General features: G+C 35.9%; 1 protein-coding gene across 2 annotated transcripts in view; it reads left to right on the forward strand.

Annotated features, from left to right (window-relative positions):
* The window catches only part of PDE11A (phosphodiesterase 11A), a 185,239-nt gene that overhangs the window by 108,495 nt on the left and 54,052 nt on the right, over positions 1-22,692 (forward strand). For both annotated transcript variants that reach the window (XM_087918209.1, XM_087918156.1), the window contains exons 7-10: positions 1,906-1,981; positions 3,280-3,347; positions 8,003-8,095; positions 9,313-9,363. In XM_087918209.1, coding sequence (XP_087774335.1) covers positions 1,906-1,981; positions 3,280-3,347; positions 8,003-8,095; positions 9,313-9,363 — 288 coding nt within the window. The remainder of the gene's footprint in view (positions 1-1,905; positions 1,982-3,279; positions 3,348-8,002; positions 8,096-9,312; positions 9,364-22,692) is intronic.

Consider the following 22,692-nt stretch of genomic DNA (forward strand, 5'->3'; position numbering starts at 1 on the left):
TTATAGAAATATCCTCATGGTGTGTTTAAAAAAAATAATCAAGATTGTGCCTATGACCACATGTTTGAAGCCACTTCCCTTCTGCACGTGTATTGAACTTCCACACATATACATGGGATGGGGCTTCGACTGCATGGTCATGATTGCCTCTTGATCTTTCGGCCTACCACCATCCACAATACTTTTGAAGATTTGCCTTCTGAATGCATCTTTTCTCTATTTGATTGAGTCATTCTTAGAATAAGGATTGGATCTATGTATTGAAATAATTGTCTGGTTAATTAAAGTCGGTCTGTTAAAGTTTTGCTCCTTTACACAGTTTCTTAGCCTTCCGTACTTTCTGGAAATATCAGAACACAATTGCTGCAGGTGCCAAAATTTCCTACAATTATGGCATTCTTAATTACTTTATTCAAAGAGCCCTAAAATAGTTTAGTTTGAGTGTTTTTGTAGGTGGGAGCTTGGTGCAGAATTAGGTGAGAAGTTACAGCAGTTCAATCCATACAAAGCTAAAAGAGCAAAAGTGACATTTTTACAAAGTCTTCTGTTTATAGGAAGTCTGTCAAGAAATGTCTCTAAAAGCCTTCATAATAGATGTTTTATTATATTTGAAATATAAATGCTCAGAACCATTTTACAGAGAACACTGCTGGAGGTAATTAATTCAGTCGTTGAGAAAGTGTCATTAACGCCTAGGCAATATTTCCTACCAAAAGGCATGCTGAAATAAAGCATATAATATTCTTACTGAATGTAGAGTTACAATTTCACATATGCTCTTTTGATTAATATGTAATGCAGCTGATTAATTTTTGTTTTACATTTCCTTAAAGAATGCATTAATAAAAATCCCGTCAACTTATTTAGAGAAGGAATAGTGTTTTTTATGAGGCAGAAGAAACAATAATTAATTCTTGATGGGATTGTCTTGCTATTTAATATTTAATCTCCAAAGTCAATTTTCAGGAAAAATGATTATTGAAGACAAAATGTCTTGATTATTAAAATAAAATCTCATTAAAATGCAAGAAAGCTAAGAACTGGGATTTGCCATCAGCTTTTGCTTCTGTATCTTTCCTGCACTTCTTGAATTGCCAGTAAAATTATTATGTATTTTACTTCTGAAATGTCTTTATCATTTTGGAAACTTATTTATAATACTGTTAGTAACAGGCCCAGCAGCTACTTCCTTTACAACACAGCAAAAATCATATGTTGAACTCCATTTCCATAAATTTTTGCTTAAAATGATGAAAAGTGGCAAAGACTATTAAAATACAAAACAGATTTAAAAAAGGATCACATCAAAAAGGAGTTCAGGAAGCAAAGCTTCAGTACCATTGAAATGTGTTCAATAAAGATGCATTGATACATATCATTTTGCCTAGTGTTGATGTAATTGTGTTATCATTTCAAATTAGCATTTTTTTTTCAAATATGCGAGGCAATGATGATACAGGTAGTCCTCAACTTACGATCATTTATTTAGCAACTGTTCAAAGTTATGATGGTGCTGACAAATATGACTTACAACTGACCTCACACTTACAATTCTCGGAGCACCCTCATTGTAACGTGATCAAAATTCGGCATTTGACAACCAGCGTGTATTTAGGATGGTGTAGTCTCCCAGGTTCACATGATCATCATTTGTGATCTTCCCAGACAGCTTCCAACAAGCAAAATCAATGGGGAAAACTGGATTTGCTTAATCAGTCCATGACTCGCTTAATGACTGCAGAAAAAAGGTTGTAAATCAGCTGCAACTCTTCTAATAACCATCTCACTTAATGATGGATTTTGCGGTCCCAATTGTGGTCCTAAATCACGGACTACCTGTATATCTTTTGGATTAAGACTAAATCATATGTTATGGTAGTTGATGAAGGTTTTTTTTAAATCTAGGTTGATCAGATGTCTGGCTTTCACATAAGATCTGTACTCTGTGTACCTATATGGAATAACAGTCACCAAATAATTGGTAAGATACTAAAAATACTTTTAAAATGTAAAACATGTGTTAATCTATATATCTAAAAGTGAAATACCATTCACACATCATCACAAAATCTCCAAAACTGTAAAGCCTACAAACTTGAAATTTGGCCCATATGCTCCTCTTGGCTAGGTGCTCACTATGAAAGAATTTTTCAAAATGACCATCAGAGCATCAGTATTTCATATATTATTCTTAACATGCTCTGCTGCTAAGGAATTCTGCTCCCCCTCCCCACCTGAAAATAAATCTGTTCCAAATGCAAAACACAAGCAGAGGAGTTTCAGTTTTAGTTTCACAGCAGCAACCAGCTTTAGTACAGAACAGTTGAGCTAAACCACACCCAGGCTCCTTGCTGTTTCCTTCTTGCTCACACAGCAAATACTGTTTCATTTTCCAAATAGCCCTCAACTTTCTCACACAGTGACAGGATGCTAGCCAGATGAATACCAATGGATGCTGGTAGGCAGAGGCAGAATTTCCCCCTGCCCTTATTTTCCTCCCCAAAAACTAAGCCCAACCACATTGTTTCATAGCAAAGCACGGGTATCAAGCTAGTGTGTTGATATGATATAGTTCATTATCAATTAATTACTGCAGTAGTACTGTAATAATAGATAACTTTCTTTTGTAGATTTTCAAATTAAATTGATATTGATATTGTCCATGTCCGTATAAAATGGTATAAAAGATGTGAACACAAACAATAGAACTGTAGTAAAACTTTACTGTTGGCTGTTTTAGCGATTAATGTATTAATTATTAATGGTGGTAATAAAATAAATAAAATTCTCCTTGAAAAAAACAAAAACAAAAGCCTATTTCTGAAGTTTCAAGTACTGATCCAGCAAGTGAAAGAAGGATTAGGAAGAAAAGAAGATTGCTCTGCTTCCAAATTAGTTATAATTTACTGTCTCATGGAATTTATTATATTAAAAATGAGATACACAAAGAATATTTGTACAATAAGTTGACATGAAGCCTGACACCCAGAACTAAATCTAATTCAGCCAGCAAGGAAGGAGAAAAGCTACTATTTTGAATTTTTTCATTTAGCTGAATTAAAGCTTCCATGAATATATTAGTAATCCAGTATCAGATGCTGTTGGTATAATATTTATAATTTATAATGCAAGCAATAATGCCTTGTGGTTTTTAAATTTTGAGTTCTTGTTTTGTGGCATTTTTTCTTCATTAATTTATTTATGTATATGTTTATCATTGTAAATACACAGTTTCCTTTAAAATATAAAATTAACCATGTTTGTTATTTCCTTGTAAAGGGGTTGCTCAGGTGCTGAATAGACTTGATGGGAAACCTTTTGATGATGCTGATCAGCGACTCTTTGAGGTAAGACATGTTAAATTGATGAAATTTAATTACATATTCAGTGCTTATGTGTTTATGACTTTTCTTGCCACATTTGTTAAGTGAATCACAGTAGTTGTTAAATTAGTAACATGGTTGTTAAGTGAATAGGGTATTCCCATTGACTTTGCTTGTCAGAAGGTCACAAAAGGCGATCACAGGACTCCGGGACACTGCAACCAGCATACATGTGAATCAGTTGTCAAGCATCTGAATGTAAGTCACGTGACCATGGGGATGCTGCAATGGTTGTAAGTGTGAAAAACGGTCATAAGTCACTTTCTTCTGTGATGTTGTAATTTTGAATGGTCACTAAATGAATGGTTGTAAGTCGAGGACCACCTCTATATTAGTGGTGGCAGATATCTTTGGAACCTGGCTGCTGTAGTCTGCTTCAGCATTTGTATGAGTGATAATCAGACAATTAAATAGTAAAATTAAAGTGAAAGATTGAATCTGCTGTTCTGAAAACACAACAAACCTTGTTCTTCCATTTTGGTTTAAAAATAAATAATGTTTGCAAATGAAATACTTACAATGTAATAATTCCATCAGTATTTGCAACTGCACATAGCCTTGTTTTTTCTAGTCTGCTTTATAATATATAACTGTGCCTTGTGATATTGCTTTATAAATCTTTACAGTACCTTAAATTAAATTGCTCACTATAGAAATTACATTTTAAGATTTACCTAGTGTTCACTCACAGTTTTTGATCAAGAGATATTTTTTAAATTTTACTCTTTTTAATATTCCTAGTCCATTTTCTTCTTTCTACCATGTCCAACTTTTTCTCAAGTGCTCCCCAAAAAGTGGCCCAGAGATTGATTAACAGGAGCCAACATGCTCTTGAAAAACAATCATGCTCAGAAGAAAACATGCCTCTTTACAATGTTTATTTCAAGTACGGAATAAAATGTATCTTTTTTTAAAAAAAAGCAGTCTTCTGAATGGTCTTTGAAGATCCAGAATTCTGTTTTGCTTCTTCCAATTGGAATGTTGCTTCCCCTACCGCAATTCAAAATTCACTTTGAACCTTGCAGCCTGAGCCTGTACATTGCTAGGGATTAGTCATGGACGATGTGAGAGACGGAGCTTTGGTGTGAAGCAGTAGCCCTTAGGGCACTGATGGCTAACCTTTTCAGTTTGGTGTGTCGAAAATTGGGAAAAAGTGTAGCCTTCCTCTGGTCGTGTGTCACTTCAAGAAATATCAATAATTTGGTAATATTTGCAGCCCTAATAAAGAAAGAGTTATATTTTTAATATATTTATTATATTTATTAGTTCAAAAAGCTAAAAGTTTTGGAGATTTTTTTTGGAGGGTTTGCATGGTGCTCTGTGAGGATGGTGAGAAGCAAGAACTGCAAGAGCTGTTATGGAGGCAATTAAAGCTTAGAGGAGCTGGAGAAGGGCTGAATGCTACAGACTAGACATCCAAGCGTTTTACAGTGGGAGAGAAGAAGCGAGAGCCACAAAGACAGAAATGCAGATTTTAGTATTAATTGCACTTACAGGACAGCCACCCGATGCTTCTTATCGTGAGCACTGTGTCTGGTTGTTGTGGTGTAGTCCTCCTGTGATGTTTATGACGGACTGGGCTGGGGTGATCACACAGGGCTGTGAAACTTGTCTCCCTGGTCTCAGGGCTGCAGGTGCAGGATGTGGGGATCGGTAGGCCACCTTACAGGGCTGTGAACCTCATGGATCTCCTTTCCTCCTGTAGCGTTCCTGAGGTAATGAAACTGACAAACCTCAATTTATGGCGGTTAAAACTGGTTCTCTGCTGCAAAGATCTCACGGCAGCGGTGACACCATGCCTCCACGCAACAAGCAGGGAGCAGGGATTGGAGCAGAGCACAGGCAGCCTCTAAATGTGCAGGTTTTCCCCACACCAACAGGCGTGTCAGTCAAAGTGCCTCGGTGTGTCACAAGTGACACGCGTGTCATAGGTTAGCCATCACTGCCTTAGGGGCACAGAGGGAACTGAGGGAGCCATTCTGGGTTTGACTACTGTAGGTGAGAGATGGACAAAAGAGTGAGGTTAGGAGTAAATGCAAACAATACTAATACAATTGCCTTCTTAAATTCAGGTATAGTATGCACTATGCACCTTCTTGTGCGCTGAAGATGTAGAAATTTAAGTAAGTGAATGAATCTGATTGATTCCAGGTTTCTCTGCAGAAGATAATTTCTTTCCCATTGCATGGGGGGGAAAATCCAGCATTTTTCATCAATCTGAGAGTGCAGCAAAGACAAAGAGAGTGCAGGGATAGGTTTAACCAAGGTTTGTGTATCTTAGTTTGATCGACAAGCGTGGTCCACAATCTTGTGTTGCAGCATTGCTGATTTAGCCACCCAATTGAGTATTGAGCATGGGGTGACTTCCATTGGGTATGTTTAATCTAGTGAAAGGAAGGACCAGGGGGTGACATGATAGCAGTGTTCCAATATTTGACGGGCTGCCACAAAGAAGAGGGAGGGATCAACCTATTCTCCAAACTAGCATCTGAAGACAAGACAAGAAGCAATGGATGGAAACGAATTGTGGAGAGAACCAACCTAGAACTAAGGAGAAATTAACCAGTAGAATGACATGCCTCCAGAAGTTATGAATGCTCCAAGGCTGGAGGTTTTTAAGAAGAGATTGGACAGCCACTTGTCTGAAAAGGTATAGGGTTTTCTGCTTTAGTAGGGGGTTGGACTAGAAGACCTCCAAGGTCCCTTCCAACTCTGTTAGTCTGTTAAATTTGGGGTACCTTTAAAAATATAACACATCTTTGTTTTTAAAGGGTCTCTGAAAGATCCATAATCAATAGGGTGGAAAAGCATACAAAGAAAAACAAGGAGACTAAAGTGCTTTGAATCAGAATTCAATCAGACAAGCACCTGCGACTAACTTATCAATTGTTGATAAGACCAAAAAAAATGCATAAAGGACCTGGAGAAAGCAGAGTAGAAGAGAAAGAACTTGAGAACATCACAAATACAAAGCCCTGTAAACAGGAATAGAACAACTGTGGCAAAAGAAAGGAAAGATAATACCAATGAAACCAAAGAAAGGAAAGATAATATCCTTGGGTGCAATCCTAAAGCATCTGGAGCTTTACTTGAATACCATCAGCATTAACAAAATCACCGTCATTCGGTTGCAAAAGGGAACTTTACATCCTGGGACAGCTTACATCCTGGGACAATACTGTGTGACCAACAACAATAATAATAAGGTTTCCATTTTAAAATTTAAATTTAATTAAATGTAAATTATTTAAACAGTTAAATTAAATAAATCACATTTAATTTTAATTCGTTAATTTAAAATTGACAAAATCCCACTTGTCAATTATAATAGGCCAAACTGCTTGGTTATGCACATACTGTATACTATGCCAATATACTGTGTTGTAACAACCCAGGATCTTGTGAAAAACTCAATCCTTATGAAGGCCAACATTAGCTAAAGAACTCGCTGCTATGATTTTATATTGCACGTGTATATAATAATATACAAAATGCCAAATCTAGTCTGAACAGCTGGCTGACTGCAACAAACCATAATAAGAAAGGCAGATGTATTTAGAAATGCTTACATCCTGTGATGATATCTTTAACTTTATTCAACAATATCTGCCTATCTTAGGTCCTTGGGAAGGACTCAATAAGTGGATAAAAATGCCAAATCCAGTCTAAACTTATGCAACCAACCATAATTTATTAAGCTTGTAGGGCACCCAACTCATATAAAAAGTCTGTACTGGTTGGTTTCAGCTCAGTGTTGAATTTTGCTGAGGGCTTGCACTCTGTTCATGTTTCTGTGCAATATTGATGCAGTCTATGATGTATTTGCTATAAAAAGATGTTGCAGTGTACAGTATTTGTTCCTTTGGCATTTGGAGTAAAAAAATGGGGGGTGGGGTTTCTCCCCCAATCAAGCATACATGCATGACTCATTCTTGTTCTTTTTCTGAGTGGCTGAGGTTTTAGAAGATAAACTTAAGCACCAGTGTATAGGAAAGCAATTTTGTATTTTTCTTGTAAGATTTTTTTCCCCAGCACACCGGTACTTGCCTCTTTTCTTTCTTTCTTTAATGTTCTCATTCCAGTATGGAGAAGCATATTTGTTTCTTCATTCATATGTTTGTAAGCCAGCTATTATAAGGCTGACAGGAAAGATAAAACCACATCTTGAAACTGAAAAATAAAAATTGCGATGTCAGTTGCTGACTATCTGCAAGAAAACTCACAATAAATAGGGGAAAAGTCAGCACTCCTCCTGCCCCCTGGACAAGAATCCCTGAACCCTGTACAGGAAACTTCAAATTTCTTGCGCACTTTGGGGGAATTAAAAAAATAAATTTTGGCTAGCTAATCTTTATGCAAGTTGACAAGCCGATATCTGCATAAACTGCCACTGTATGTATTTGTACAGTCCTGAGAAAGAAGAACCTCATTGTTTTCAACGTTTTGTAGGACAGGAGTACAATAGCATTTCAAGTGGGACTGTTGTGTTCTGAGCTCACACAATATATATTTTTTTTTAATTTCATGCACATCCTAGTAACCAGAACATTGCTTTCTTTATTCCGTTCAGTATTATTAAATTTTGAAATCACTTATATTAAAGCTATACTTTTTTTTAGGCTTTTGTTATATTTTGTGGCTTGGGCATCAATAATACTATAATGTACGACCAAGTGAAAAAATCCTGGGCAAAACAGTCTGTGGCTCTTGATGTAAGTATTATTGAAAATCAGGTATTTTTTTAAAAAAAGCTTCTTATGAGGCTGATTCAAAGGATGTTATATTTAATTGGAAAAGGGTCAGTAGGAAGGCAACAATGCCAATACATTTACAAGTACTGAATTGCTGTGGTTTGTAGCATACAGAAAATGAAGAGGAAGAGCAGACTGGAAAAAATTAAACAGAAACAAAAGAAAATAAAAAAGTTACGTATACTGACCTATGACTTCCTCTCTATTAAACAAGTGAAGAAAACAATATTTTTGGTTAAAAAAAAAAGACTGAAGAAACAGAAGAAAAAAAAAGACCCAGGATACATATTGTACCATGTAAACTGTCTAAATCAATAGCTCATTATTTATCAACAGTTTTATTCCTTCAAATTGAGACAGATTTAGGGTTTTTTAAAAAAACTCTTTTAGATTGTTAGCTAATTTCTTAATCTGGTATCAGTTGTTTCCATATATCACTCAATCATTTAATTCAACTTTTAAAAACAGACTATTAGAGAACATTTTTAAGACTTGTAAAAAAGCAAAAAACGTTTGGTGCCTCTTGGCAGCCCCTCTGATTTTCAGGGTACTTTTTCCTGGACAATTATGTCTCTGTGCAGTGGTGGTTGATACTATTGCCAGGATCAAAAAATAATTCAAATGTCTCTGTTGTTTATTAATTTGCCTTGCAAATGAGGCCTAAAAACTGAAGTAGGCATAATATGAGTAGCTGTAGTGAAATTGTATTAATCTAGAAGCAGAACCATGGGCATTCTAGTTTTCTTTAAAATTGGGTTCACCAGGGTAAGTAGTTTTATGGATAATATATATTGCAGATATACTAATAAACCATTATAAAATTCACTTCGTTGATAGTTTAAGACAGGGGTGTCAAACTGGATTTCTTCGCGGGCCAGATCAGCATTGTAGTTTTCCTCCACGGACCAGCCAGCCAGCTGGGGGGGAGGTGGAGATGAGACGTACGCCTCCTGCATCACCCTTCTAGCCAAAACGGGGCACATTTTGGCTGCCAGAGGCACCGTGGGCTGGTCCATTGCTATTTCCAGGCTGACCATGCAGGCCAGATTTAAGCACCCCATGGGCCACTTCTGGCCCGCAGGCCTTGAGTTTGACATCCCTGGTTTAAGATGATTGTAACTTTTTAGATTCTCATCTGTGATCGTTTCTCCCTCCCCTCCCCATTTGTTCTGGATCAGGTGCTGTCTTATCATGCAACGTGTTCAAAAGCAGAACTTGACAAATTTAAGGTAACATATTTCACTTATTTTAGCAAAAAAATTAACAAAAATACATTTGAATCTATAATAGAAATTAATTCTTATATTTTCAAGGTTGACTGCTGATTCATTTTCTTTGGATGCTATGCAGTTTCTTCAGTTGAAATGTTTGTGATCACAGGATTTTCTGTGTTTTATGTTTTTGGCTCTGCATTATTCTTCCATCGATAAACACAACCTAACTTTCTCTCTTTGCTTTTTTACTTTCACTGGGATCACATACTGTCTTTAGCCCTGGTTGGTCATGGTGTGATCAGTTACTGAGGTTTGTTGAGTAAGTCGCCTTTGGTGGAGTTCATTCAATGCAGTGCACAAATTGTGGTTTACAAACCATAGGGGCTAAATTGAGGTTGTAAGGCAATTAGAAGCAGAAAAGTAAGGTGTGCGTGTGTTCAGTAATAAAAAATAAACACCCTGCCACAAGCAAATTAAATTAAACAAACCAAGTTATAACATTGATGGAGGAGTACTATAGACCTTTGACCTAAGGGTTGCAGTATTTTTAAATTAATATGACATCCAAAAGCTGTGGTTACATGTAGTGTGGGAATTTGTTGATGTAGTACCTCCATTTTAACATTTTATCTAATGATAAATGCTATAATTTGTAGTGAGAACAATTGTACGTATTGCTACAATTTGGGACAACATGATGGGAGGCTGCAGATTGGGAATTGGAAAACATATGTGGCCTGTGGAATATAGGTTGGTTATCCTAGTTTGATATGGTATAGGAATTTTATCTAGTTGACCATTCCATTATGGTGACTAATTGTCATATTTGTAATATTGATGGAAGTGCTAAATATGTGCAGAGTACTATGATAAAAAATATCTGCCAAACAAATGTTTGCAAAGGTCATGATCTCAGTGACACACTATAATGAGAGAATGGTGTTGGAAGGGAAAGGGAAACTTACTGTCTAGGAGAAGATGAAACACAAATGAAGCCAGAAAACATTTTTTTAAAAATAATCACTGTTTTCTTAAAATTAAATAACTAGAATTCCAGAAAGAAGTGCCATGCACAAGAAACAAGTTAATATGCAAGACAAGAAATAACAAGTTCAGGATTGCTGCCAATCCTTGTAGGCAATACCACTCTCTGCCCCATAGATACATGTGATTGATAGTTATGTGGTTGTTGAATATGGATATTGTAGTTCAGACAAACAAATCAGACAAAATTATTTCAATCATTATTTGCTAAAGTGCTTGGTAATTCAAGTTTTGGATCATGAATTCTGGTTCTAGTATAAAGCATTGTTTTAAGTGATATCTGATACTACATCAACATCTAAAAAATTGTGACTCTTATATACAGAATAGCTTTGTAAGATTATTTCAAAAAAAAGTAAATGCCCTTTAAGTTCTGAGATTGAAAAAAATTCTGTTAGTTTTGTCTTAAATTTCAACCAAGTCCATTTCCAAATAAAATATGTGAACATTTCTGTTTCTTCAGTATTTACAGTTAAGTGAAAAAAATGTTTATCTAAATTATGTAGCTGGGAATGATGTGTACATAACAAATTAATAATTCATGGTGATTTGCATTATTTATAGTTTGTATTCATTTTTGTAGGGCAAATAATACTCAGGAGAATCTTATGACACAAAATATTGAACCACTTGTTTTATACATCTTTGGTTCAATATATAATAATATATTTTTAGTTAGGCACTTCTGACTTTTGCTAAGCCCAAACACAAAACAAAGATATAATCAATAGGACTTTTAATTAATCACAGCTTCAAAAGTCATTTCCATTTGTTGAAATAACATTCAACACAAATATGGTGAAACATTTTGGTATTGTTGTTCTGCATGTATGACCACTCTATCAGAAATGCAAATAAAAGCCTATTTTCAGCAAATATAAATATATTACCGATCCCTCCCATTAAACTTTTTAGTGTGAATACACACACCCCTTATTATTCACAAGGGGCGGGGGGGTGTCGCACAGATTCATTTACATTTACTATGCCACAATATTAGGAAGTTTGAGACTCTTGAATAAGGCATTCCTAATGTAACACAATGGTGTGATTTGCACAATGTGTCAAAATATGATAATTCGAGCCTGATTATTTTAGCCTTGAACAAGAACTTTGGATTGATTATTCTATAATAATCGAATTACTTTTGTTTTGTTAGTTATCCATGGTATTCTCAGGAATTTTCTTTAACATCAAAGTTCAAAAGCATCAACAATCCTCCTATCCTGCCTCCTCAAATCCAACCGCACTTTGTAGAGCAGGGGTCTCCAACCTTAGCAACTTTAAGACTTGTGGACTTCAGCTCCCAGAATTCCTCAGCGAGATTTGCTTTGCTGGCTAAGGAATTCTGGGAGTTGAAGTCTACAAGTCATAAAGTTGCTAAGGTTGGAGATCAGTGGTAGGATTCAATTTTTTTTTACTACCGGTTCTGTGGGTGTGGCTTGGTGGTCGTGGCATGGCCTAGTGGGTGTGGCTTGTGGGCGTGGCAGAGGAAGGATACTGTAAAATCCCCATTGCCTCCCCACCCCACTAACCTGCTTTCCAGCTCTGTTCTCCTGTGCAGGGCAACAAAAGAAGACCCAGACGATCAACTGGGACTCGGGTGGCAGAGGAATAGATGGAGGGCGGGGCCAGTCAGAGGTGGCATTTGTCAGTTCTCCAAACTACCCAAAATTTCCACTACTGGTTCTCCAGAACTGGTCAGAACCTGCTGAATACCACCTCTGTTGGAGACCCCTGTTGTAGAGCATCACAGAGAAAATTTGACTGCATTTCCAATTCTCTAAGTTACAGGTGGACACATGCTAGCATCTGAATATCTTTTTCTAATCTTCAGCATATTTTTGACTCCTGATTTCTTCAGTGTTGATCGTCAACCCTAAAAGGCAGATTTCTTTATTAGTGATGTATTTATTGTCAATTGTTCATTCTTAAAGGCAGAAACTATCCATCACTTCAATATCTTCGTTGTCAGTTTTAAGCCTAGTTAATGTAAATTTAATCCAGTGAATTAAAAGTGCCTCCCTGCTCCAGACAGTTTGCTGTAGGAATTGGGTGGCACCTCATTAGTTTGGTCTTTCTTATATTCAATCTTAGTTCCATTTTTCCACTGAGTTCTTCATTTTCATTATTAGAGTTTGCTGATTATTTACATATTCAGCTATCTTAGTTATGTCATCAGCATTGCACCAGTTATTGATGTTTCTTCCTCCAGTTTTAAAGATACATTTTCTTTCAGTCCAACTTTTCTCAATATATAGTCAACTTATAAGTGGAATATATAAAAGAGAGAAGACATGGCCTAGTTTTACTTCTTTGCTGACCTGCAGCCAGTCTGTTTCATCATGTTCCACCCATAGTGTGATTTCCTGCCTCGTGTAAGGATTTCTCATAACGATAATGGTAATTCTAGATTTCCCATTTTTTAAAACATATTCCATAGCTTTACATGGTCAACAACAATCAAAAGCCTTTCTATAATCAATGAAGCATATTCTGACTTATTTTGGGTATTCTTTATTTCTGTCAATTATCCCGCATGAATCACAATAATGTTTCTTTTTCCCTGACCTCTTCTGAAAACATCTTGAACATCTCTTTTTCCTTGTAAGGCTCTAGTAATCTATGTTGGATGAGCCTGGATATTATTTTCCTAGCATATAAATTTTAGAATACTGTCAGTCTCCTTTCTTTGTATTATTGTGTAGACTGACCTTTTCCAATTTGTTATTGTTCTTTTCATTTGCTAACATTGTTTGCACTCTACTTGCCATATTACTGTGGGTATTCCAGCAGTTTTTATAGTTTCATACTTAGTAATGACTGGAGTGCCAATCTTCTAATACTAGAGTACTTTGTAAAGTAGGTAATATCTTCAAAGACATCTTAAACATTGACATCACTGTAGTATTTCAGTATATTCCGTATATTTCATCTTCTTTGGTTATTGTCTACTGGTAGCCTTTAGCCTATGAATTTCAGATTGGAATCTCTTTCTGATTTTGGAAATGTTTTGGAAGAATTCCCTTGTTTTTTTTTCATGTCTGTTTCCATACTTGAGGTATTCAGAGATGCCATTGTAATACCGCCTGTAGTCTCTTCTAACAGCTCTCTGAAATTCTTTAAGTTCCTTTCTGAGATATTTATATGTCTTGGTGTTAGGTTCCTTCTCTTCCTGGCAATATCCATTGTTCTCACATGTGATTTCCCCCCCCCTACTTCTTAGCCTTTGGCAGTTTTTTTTCACATTCATCCTTAACAATCACTTTGAGGTTCAGCACTTCAAAATTATCCTTTATGTTCTCTTTAAATATTGTAGGTATATGTTCAGTATCATATTGTGGAAACTGATTAGCTTTGTTCTTCAGGTTTAGCTTACTATAATATATTACACAGCCATTTGTAATGGATTTTCCTTTTTTGCTATTCCATCTCTTAAGAAAACCATAGTGCTGTCACCTAAAAGTTGAGAGAAAACTTATGAAATTTGGAGTGACTGGAAAGAACCTAAATTAGAGGAGATTATTACATCTGATTCATAGCAGAAATAGGCAAAAATATTCTGGCTTTCTATCATGTTTCATTTAGACTGTCAGAATATATTACTATGATGGATTACAGATTCTATTACGATTGTTATTATTTCAATAGTAAGAATATTAATAACATTAATTCAGCAAAAATTATCAAGACAATATTAAGCATCACAAGAAGTATGGAGGATGCCCTATTTTATTTCTGTTACATTCTCTTTATGGGTGATAGCTACTAAAATACTAGATCTTCTTCAATGACCCTGCAGGGCTTCCTATTTTTTTCTTTGAACTATTGCCTATTATTGATAGGGGGAGAAAAATAGTGTGATTTCATCACATATCAAACACAGAGTTCTTGTAGCAGTAGATGAAGATAAGATACAACTTTCTTTTTCTCATACATCTCTTGGTTATCTGACTGAAAATGGAGGAATACAAATTCTGCTTCCAAATTTACCCACATTTAAAGGTGGAAGCAAGAGATGGTTTGGATAAAGCTGTTTTCCTCAGGTCTTGAATACAGGTAGAGCTGCTTCATAATGAAGCACCACTTCATCAAATGATGAACTGTGTTGTGTCAGCAGAGTATGTTACTATTTGTATTAGAAAAGAGAGTGATGAAAAGATAAGAGTGAAGAAAGAGCTTGTGTATTTTTCTGTCATAGAGGAATTATTTTTGCTCTGGAAGGAAACAATCCATCTAAAGATCAATATGAACAAATGGAGTCGTATTTTCTACCCTGGTCTTCTATTAGATGAAAAGGCAGCAAAGGAATGAATTGGGATGAATGAAATTCATACAGTGCTTGCATACAGACAATCCTTAACTAAAATGCCATATATACAAGGCAATGCATCTAGTCAATACATCTTGTTCCAAGAGCATACATTCAGTACATATAACACTTATGCCTATATACGTCTAACTCTGCCATGATCATACTAAATGTATTTCTCACACTCCTTCTGCCCCCCTGCAATCTTTACACTAATGCAGACGTGCTCTTTATACGCAGGAGATCTGACTCATTTAATGTCCATAGAAAGGAGCAAAATTGTTTGATATTCACAAGATGTCATGTCATTATTCTGCCTGAAAAAAAGAAGTCAAGAGCTAAAACAGCTTCCTTTGTTGCAAATCCAGCAACTCCAATAATCACGTTTATGCCATGTCTTCCAACATAGTTCAAGTTTATATTGAAGTTTTGTTTAAGCTAGTTGCTGGGAGAAAACAGCTCATCCTCACTTCTCTTCCAAATGGAAAGAAAACAAAACTATTGGCTAAGCAGTAGATCTTCACCCCAAACAAATCCTTTTACACAGTATTCGTGTAGTCTACTTTGAAAGTACAGCCAACAAAGAAATCAGTCACTCCACTTAGTCTTAGCAACATAAATTTTTCTTTGATGTTGAGAAATCTTAGCACCTTTCATGTCTGTACAAGAAAACTGTATATTTGATGCCCAGAGTCTGTTTTAAAAGTAGCATCAAATTAAAAGAAACTTTTGTTACATCTAATACTCTGTAATATTTTTCCTTTTAGTGAAACTCAGCTCCTATTGATACCAGACCCATTTGAATTGTTTTCTTGGCAGCCATAAATAATTTATTTGCTACTCTTTTTTTTGGTTTTTATTTTCCCCTCCACTTCCCAGATTTGTTGTTTCCTGCAGAAGTACTAACCAGGCTTGATGCTGCTTACCTCTTTAAGATCCTCATTTAACTGCTGCCCTTTAGCAATACCTCTTTGCCTAGCGCAAATAGGGACAGGTTAACTTTCCATAATATTATGATAAGGAAGTAGAATCCTGCTTACGTGATCATGAAATGAATAGTCCTCCGGAGAAGCTGTTGAACTACAATTTCTGCATCCTCCATCAATCACCATGATTCCTGGGGTTGCTGGGAGCTGTAGTTCTGCAACAACTGGAGAACCATAGATTTGCCGTATGTGGATCAACCTTTAATAGCACAAACAGGAATATTTTAACTTAAACTCTAACAAGTGTGGGCTATGGATGTTCTGAGCTTGGAGAGGACAGAATAAGATTTTCCTCAAGTGTGGTATGAATAAATATACCTTAACTTGACTGCAAAAATTTACAAAACCTCTAGGTCAGGGGTGTCAAACTCACAGCGTCACAGCGTCGTCACATAACGTATCGGGACTTTTTCCCCCATTGCTAAACAGGGCGTGGGTGTGGCCAGTGCGGGCCGGGAGTTTGACAGCCCTGCTCTAGGTTGTCAACAATGAGATGTCAGTAAAGGAGACTTGTTTTTAGCTCAGGGTTGAAATGCACTGATAATGTTACCTAGTTTGGATAATGAAATATCTGTAAGAAAACAATCAAGCTCAGAGAGCATCAAGGAGTCCTCCCAATGAGATGCTTCGGTTTCTCTTTGTTACCATCTAATAATATAAATGTTTACTGCACAGAAACATTTTAGTGAAGTAAAAGACACATTAATCTGGACTTTTGGGACCTTTGTTAATCGGACATTGAGTAAGTGGAAACTTTCTAATTTTCATATTCTCAAAATGCAGTTGAGATAGATCTGCCATTACTTAATGTTTCACAGAGGCAAGCACTAACCAACTGATAGTCATGCCTGCCTAGACTAAGCAGAAGCAAAACTGGCCATTGTAAATTAATACAGATGAAATAAGAAAAGGCAGGGACTAAGCAGCTGGAGAATTTTAAAATAAAGAAATTGCTCGGCAGAGAAGAGAAATAAACTCATTATATAAGCTTCCATGTGGAGGATTTTGCTTGATTTTTTTTTTTTAAAGTGTGTGTCAGCCTTTTCCAACTCTGCACTGTCTAGATATTTGGGGATTTCATAATTTCCCATCACTTCACAGAGAAATAATTATGGAAATCAAGGCAACATGTGAAGTGCAAAAGACCAGAAATATTTTTGGTCCATCTGTTGAATCCAAAATGAAAATCATGTACACTATATATACTCAGAAGTTTGCTTTCATATCACATTTATATACTACTTAACAATGATTCATGTAAATATACTTTTTTATATATTGGTTCAAACTATGTCATCTTGATAAACTAATTGGCGGGATATTAATATAAAAGGTTTATTTCCAACTGCTACTTTGATTTTTAGAATAATTAAAAATGTCTTCATTAGTAAGGCATTAATTGTTTTAAGCATACAAGTTTAAAGCATGTATAAAATTCCATAACAGTTTTTCTAATTATACAGGTTTAATTTAGGTTTGGAACATTTTAAAATTCAAACACTTGTTTCGCCACTAGGTGTCATCCTTGCTCCATCTTAAGGGGTAGAGTAATACAGACTACTTCCAGGGTTGTCAGAAGCACAAAATTCAAAACAATTCCATTTTTATGTAAATTGAGATCAGAATAATGTTTTCACATGTGCAACGATTTAATGTTGGCAGGAGCAGCGGTTGTTTTATTTTGCTTCCACCCATTAAAAATGAGAAGCGTTTTGTTGATTCAATGGCAAATACAGGTAGTCATCAAAGATGCTTTCTTAAATTAACATACATATTGTTGACAACAGGAATAATTGCAATAATTGTTCTCCTAGGGCCCCATGTTAGCAGAATTTGACCTTAGAATCTCCCTCTCTTTTCTCTCTCTTCCAAGGAGGGAGGGCCTCATACACACATGGGGCGGGGTGGGGGAGGAGAACGGGACAGAGAGAGAGAGGGAGGGAGGGAGAGGGAGGAGGAGGAGATATTCACCATGGCCTCTGCAAATCACATAGGTTGGCTCTTTTTTTCAGAATAGACCTTTACAGAGTTAAATAGACCTTTTGTAAAAGCATTTCTTCTTTATGTTAAATTTCATCTCAGTTCCTTTTCCAAGACCATTAATATTAGTGCCTACGGATACAGTGAAGGTGTCTTTCAAGTGCTCTTATGTTTTTTTTATACCTCTTATACTTCTCCAGATCCTAGTTGATGAAACAAAACAAGGATCTGAGTGAGTTTCATCTGCTTTAAAGTACTATTTCTTCAAGGGCGTGGCAGGTAGCTATACACTCTTACAATACAGCCAGCTTGGCAAGGACTACATTGACTGAAGTGGTCAGGAAGACTCATTCTTCTTGGCTCAAGTCATTTTTCTTTTTTCTTTTTCTTTTTGCAGTCAACTCTGTGGTCCAGGGTAGCCCAGGTCTGTCACAGTTTGCAACTTTACAACTGGCTTATTTTACATTAAGGTCACAAAGGAAGAGGATTGCCAAGTTGAGCAGAAAAAGTTCCACCGAGGTAGAAGCGATAATGCAAAATTGATCAAGCTCAACTTGTTCATCTAGTTCAAAAGTGCAAGTGTCAGTCCTATCTGTCAAACACAAAGATTAGAAGAAGAAAAACGACAATGAACTACCTTCCAGGATAGGTCAATATACATGTGCTGACAGAGCAGGCGGTAACTACAGTATTAATTCTCTCACTCGTCCAGGCTTTGCAACCAGAAACACTTAACTGTAATCAATGGCAGTTAAAGCATCAGGCTTGGGTTGTAAATAGAGTCTGAGGTCATACACCTTAAAAGGCTTTTATAAGCCAGCAATAATGAACCTGTAATCAGAAGAAGGCAGCAAGGAAAACTTTTCATCAGTGTCTCCGAAAGATGTATTTCTGAAGCAGTTTGGTTTTGACTTTCAGGCGGCATCAAGAACTGTTCCTGACAAGGATTCCCTGAGGCTCTCACAGGAGAGGCTGCCAGGCTTCCCAAACCATAGCTGCTTTTTAAATATCAGTTTTCTCTGGTTTAACATGGCAGCTCTACTTTGCTCTGGCACTCTTCACAAATTAACCACGCTTGGCTTTGCATGATTCTCAGCATAGCCAGAGACTTCTCCACAATCTTCTGCCTTCTGTTGATAACCTCTTTAAACAAGTATACTTGTAGGTTGGGGCAACAAAGCTCTGTGGTTCAGATCAGAGGCAGAGCAGAGTCATGGATGGGGGCTGGAGCTCAATTGGTGTAATACTAGTTCTGCTTCCAGCATAATTTGGTCATAATAAAGGAGAATATTTGTAGCTCAGGGTCAACATGATATGAATGCTTATTAAAATATGTAAATATCTTTGCATACTTATAAATATACATAAAGATTTTAGTGCACAGTGTTCAGAAAAATAAAATACTGTATAATTATAATATATGCTATTCCCTATCATATATTACCCCTGTGAAAATGATAACGATATATCTTAATATATCTGGTGCACAGAGAAGGATATTTGTACATTTATACAGAATTGGTATGAACATGGTTATAAAAGAGAAAGGGTTTAACAGAGAAATAATAAAATATAGAACTCAGCTAACCATCCAAATGATATTGCTAGGAGTAGTAAATAATTCGGAAAAAATACAGCATAGTTACTTATAGTTTGGTTGTTATTAGAGAGGCAAGCCATGGAGAATCTGCTTTCTTTATCAGCTCTTAGCAGCAGAATAAATTGGAACATGGTAGTAACTTAGAAGTTTACAGCTTCTGAGTTCCTTTGAGCAAAAAAGGAAGTCAGAAACATTTCTGGGGTGGGGATTATTTTTTTAATCTATTTCATTCTGATAGCATTACTTGGATGGATTAATTAGTAATAGCATTTAGATTTTATTTTTGTTTGAATTACAAAATATTGAAAGTTGTTGATGCATATTTGCTAAGATAATACATAGTCATGTGAATAAGTAAGTATACCCCTGCTTTTTTTTTGCAGATGTTTCATTACCAAACCAGGTAACATTATCAGTGCATTGATGGTATTACCTTGTTTGATAATGAAATGTTAATTATTTGCTCCCATTTTCATAGTTTTTGCTTTGCTTTGTAGTGGCGTTTAATTATATTTTTATATATGTTTATAACATCTTCCACAGAATGAAGTTGAACAAAATAATGACCTCCATATGTAAAAATCAATGTTTTTATTATTGTAATATAGTATTATTGAGCCAGTTTTACCTTCTGCAATGGAGCATCCTCTATATAGTTTTAATTATAGCTGAGCAGTGTATCATATAATACTGGTATTAATGAAAATTGAAGAAAGGGTTATGGTGTGCTAGAATTCATCTAATGCCCTATAGAGTAAGACAATACTGTGATTTTAAGAATATTTGTTCCTGTTCCCGTTTCTTTCACCTACCTCTTTCAGCAACAAAGAGAATCTGGCTTTTCAAATGTCATATTTTTGTGGTAAGATATTAAAAGGTATACTTGGGCTTGGTTGGTGTGAGGGTGTGTATATGGCCTGGTTCATATGCACTATTATCGTTTAAACATGCAAAAAGGAAAAAAACCTCACAGCTAAGGAACTGTGAAGGTCAACAATATCATTTGCACATCTCAAGCTATATGAGAGCTGTATTAATTGATGTATGCCAAATACATGTAGCTTTCTTTGCCTGGGTCACTTAATCCTGAGCCAGAAACCAGAGTCATAGTGTTGGAAATCTTTGATAACTGCCAACACTGGAATCATACAGTGGGTTAAGAAAGGAAAGGAGGGAGAAGGAGGACATTTTTCATTATGAGGACAAGCACTCTTCCTATGGAAGATTTTAAAAAAGAGTATGCTAAATCTGGAGATTTCTCCTGCTTGGTCTCTTTCATAATTGCAGCCATCATTATTTACTGCAGAAAGAGAAGCCTATTGGCTGTTTATTTCTTGCAATGGTGTAGACTATTCCTCCTTCCAGATGGTGCCAGTTGTTACAACAAATGCAACAAAGTGATCTTGTATAGAATGGGAGCTTTTCTTTTTCTTTCTTTCTTTCTTTCTTTCTTTCTTTCTTTCTTTCTTTCTTTCTTTCTTTCTTTCTTTCTTTCTTTCTTTCTTTCTTTCCTTCCTTCCTTCCTTCCTTCCTTCCTTCCTTCCTCCCTCCCTCCCTCCCTCCCTCCCTTTTTTCTCTGTCTCTGTCTCTGTCTGTCTCTCCCTCTCTCCCTATTGGCTATATCAATATTAAGTGAATAACAAAGGGTGTAATGTGTTAGAATTTCCATATGTCCTTTGAATATCTGGGGTCCTGCTGAGACTCACTGTATCAGTGAAATGGATAGTATAAAAATTATATAAAATATTTTTATATAAAATGCTGAATATCCATTATAATAATACAACATCTAACTTGAGTTGAACTCTTACACATTTTGATTGTGTAATACATACTTCAATCCTTGCTTTGTGCATAATTTACTCTACCTCCTTGTCTCCTCTCTCTACAGCTGTGGGTATAAAATGAATATGAAGAAATAAAGAGGAATTTATCTTTACCATTTGTCTTGTTTCACATGATGGCTGAGAGATAGATGGATGGATGGGTGGTTGGATGGATAGATTGATTGATTGATGTCCCTTTGAGTCATTATTGACTAACTGGTGACTAACTGAAGATTGTGCACTTTTCTTGGCCAGAATTTCAGAAGTGGTTTTTCCTTGCCATCCTGGTTTTTAGCCTTGTGCCTTAACCAGCACACCAAACTGGTTCTCACTTATTTATTTAAAAATGTATTTCTCCTTTCTCCTTTCAGAATCATAATATTACCTAAGCAACTAAAAAGCAGTATAAACCATTGTAATCCAAAGGGCCACTAATGAAAATAGAACTGTGGTGTGGGGAAGAGTCCATTTAATGTATGTTGTTAAGGGCTTTAAATGTGGTGTGGGGAAGAATCCATTTAATGTATGATTTAAAAAACAACAACAGGCAGTTGTAGAAGTTACTGAGCCAAGTTCAAACATTCAACCAGAATAGTATGTTTGAATCAGGCCTGGGCCTACCCTCCAGGTTATTTCCTTATTCTACCCGTGTCAGGCATTACAAAACTGATGTAGTTGACACAGTTGTACTTTGCATAACCCTCCCCACATCCTGATGTTCAACGTAAATGTATATGTACAGTAGCTGTAAATGTATACGTACAACAACCACATTGGTTCTTGTGAATTAGGACAGTGGTCGTGGAAGCCATTGTAGTCAGCTTTCATTCTGCTGATATGCTTGATGTGATCTGGGGAAAAGATTTCTCTGGAGGGCTCCCACATTAAGTATTTTGTTTATTAATAGCTGAAAGGGGCTAAGATTAATGGGGAATGGTATCTCAATGACTCAAATCTTTATTTTGGTTATAAACCACTATACATCAACAAGACCATTTTATGACCATTTTAGTACTGTAATAAGAGCAAAACCTATATAAAAGATACCTAAAATCTAGTATTACCAACACAATACTATAATGTTAAAACAATGAGGTCTTTATATAAGAGTTCTTAATGTAAAAATAAGATTATACACCCAAAAGTGAAAACAAGATATAAATAGAACTTTGTGAAGGTAATCCTCAGTTTTCGACCACAATTGAAACCAGAATTTCTGTTGGTAAACAAGACAATTAACTGAGTCACACCTAATCTTATGACTGTTTTTGCCATAGTTGTTAAATGAATCAGTGTAGTTGTTGAGTGAATTGTATGTTGTTAAGGGCTTTAAACTTGATTCTTTTGGTCCAGGCTGTGAATTATTATTACTGGATGGTGTCTGAATAGGAATAAATTCTATTATTCACTCAGGAGCCCTCAGAATATATATATGTTGCTTCCCGTGGTCTTCAAGCAATCATTTTGCCTAATCTATAATATTTAAGAGCTGGAATTTCAGAGTAGCAGTGGTTATAAGCAAGCATTTTAATACTTTATTCAGCTATCTTTTATGAAAACTCAATTATTACAATATTATATAATATATATTATAAT

This window comes from Pseudonaja textilis, chromosome 1 (assembly GCF_049901715.1).
Source record: "Pseudonaja textilis isolate UNSWEBS1 chromosome 1, rPseTex1.2, whole genome shotgun sequence".
NCBI lineage: Eukaryota > Metazoa > Chordata > Lepidosauria > Squamata > Elapidae > Pseudonaja > Pseudonaja textilis.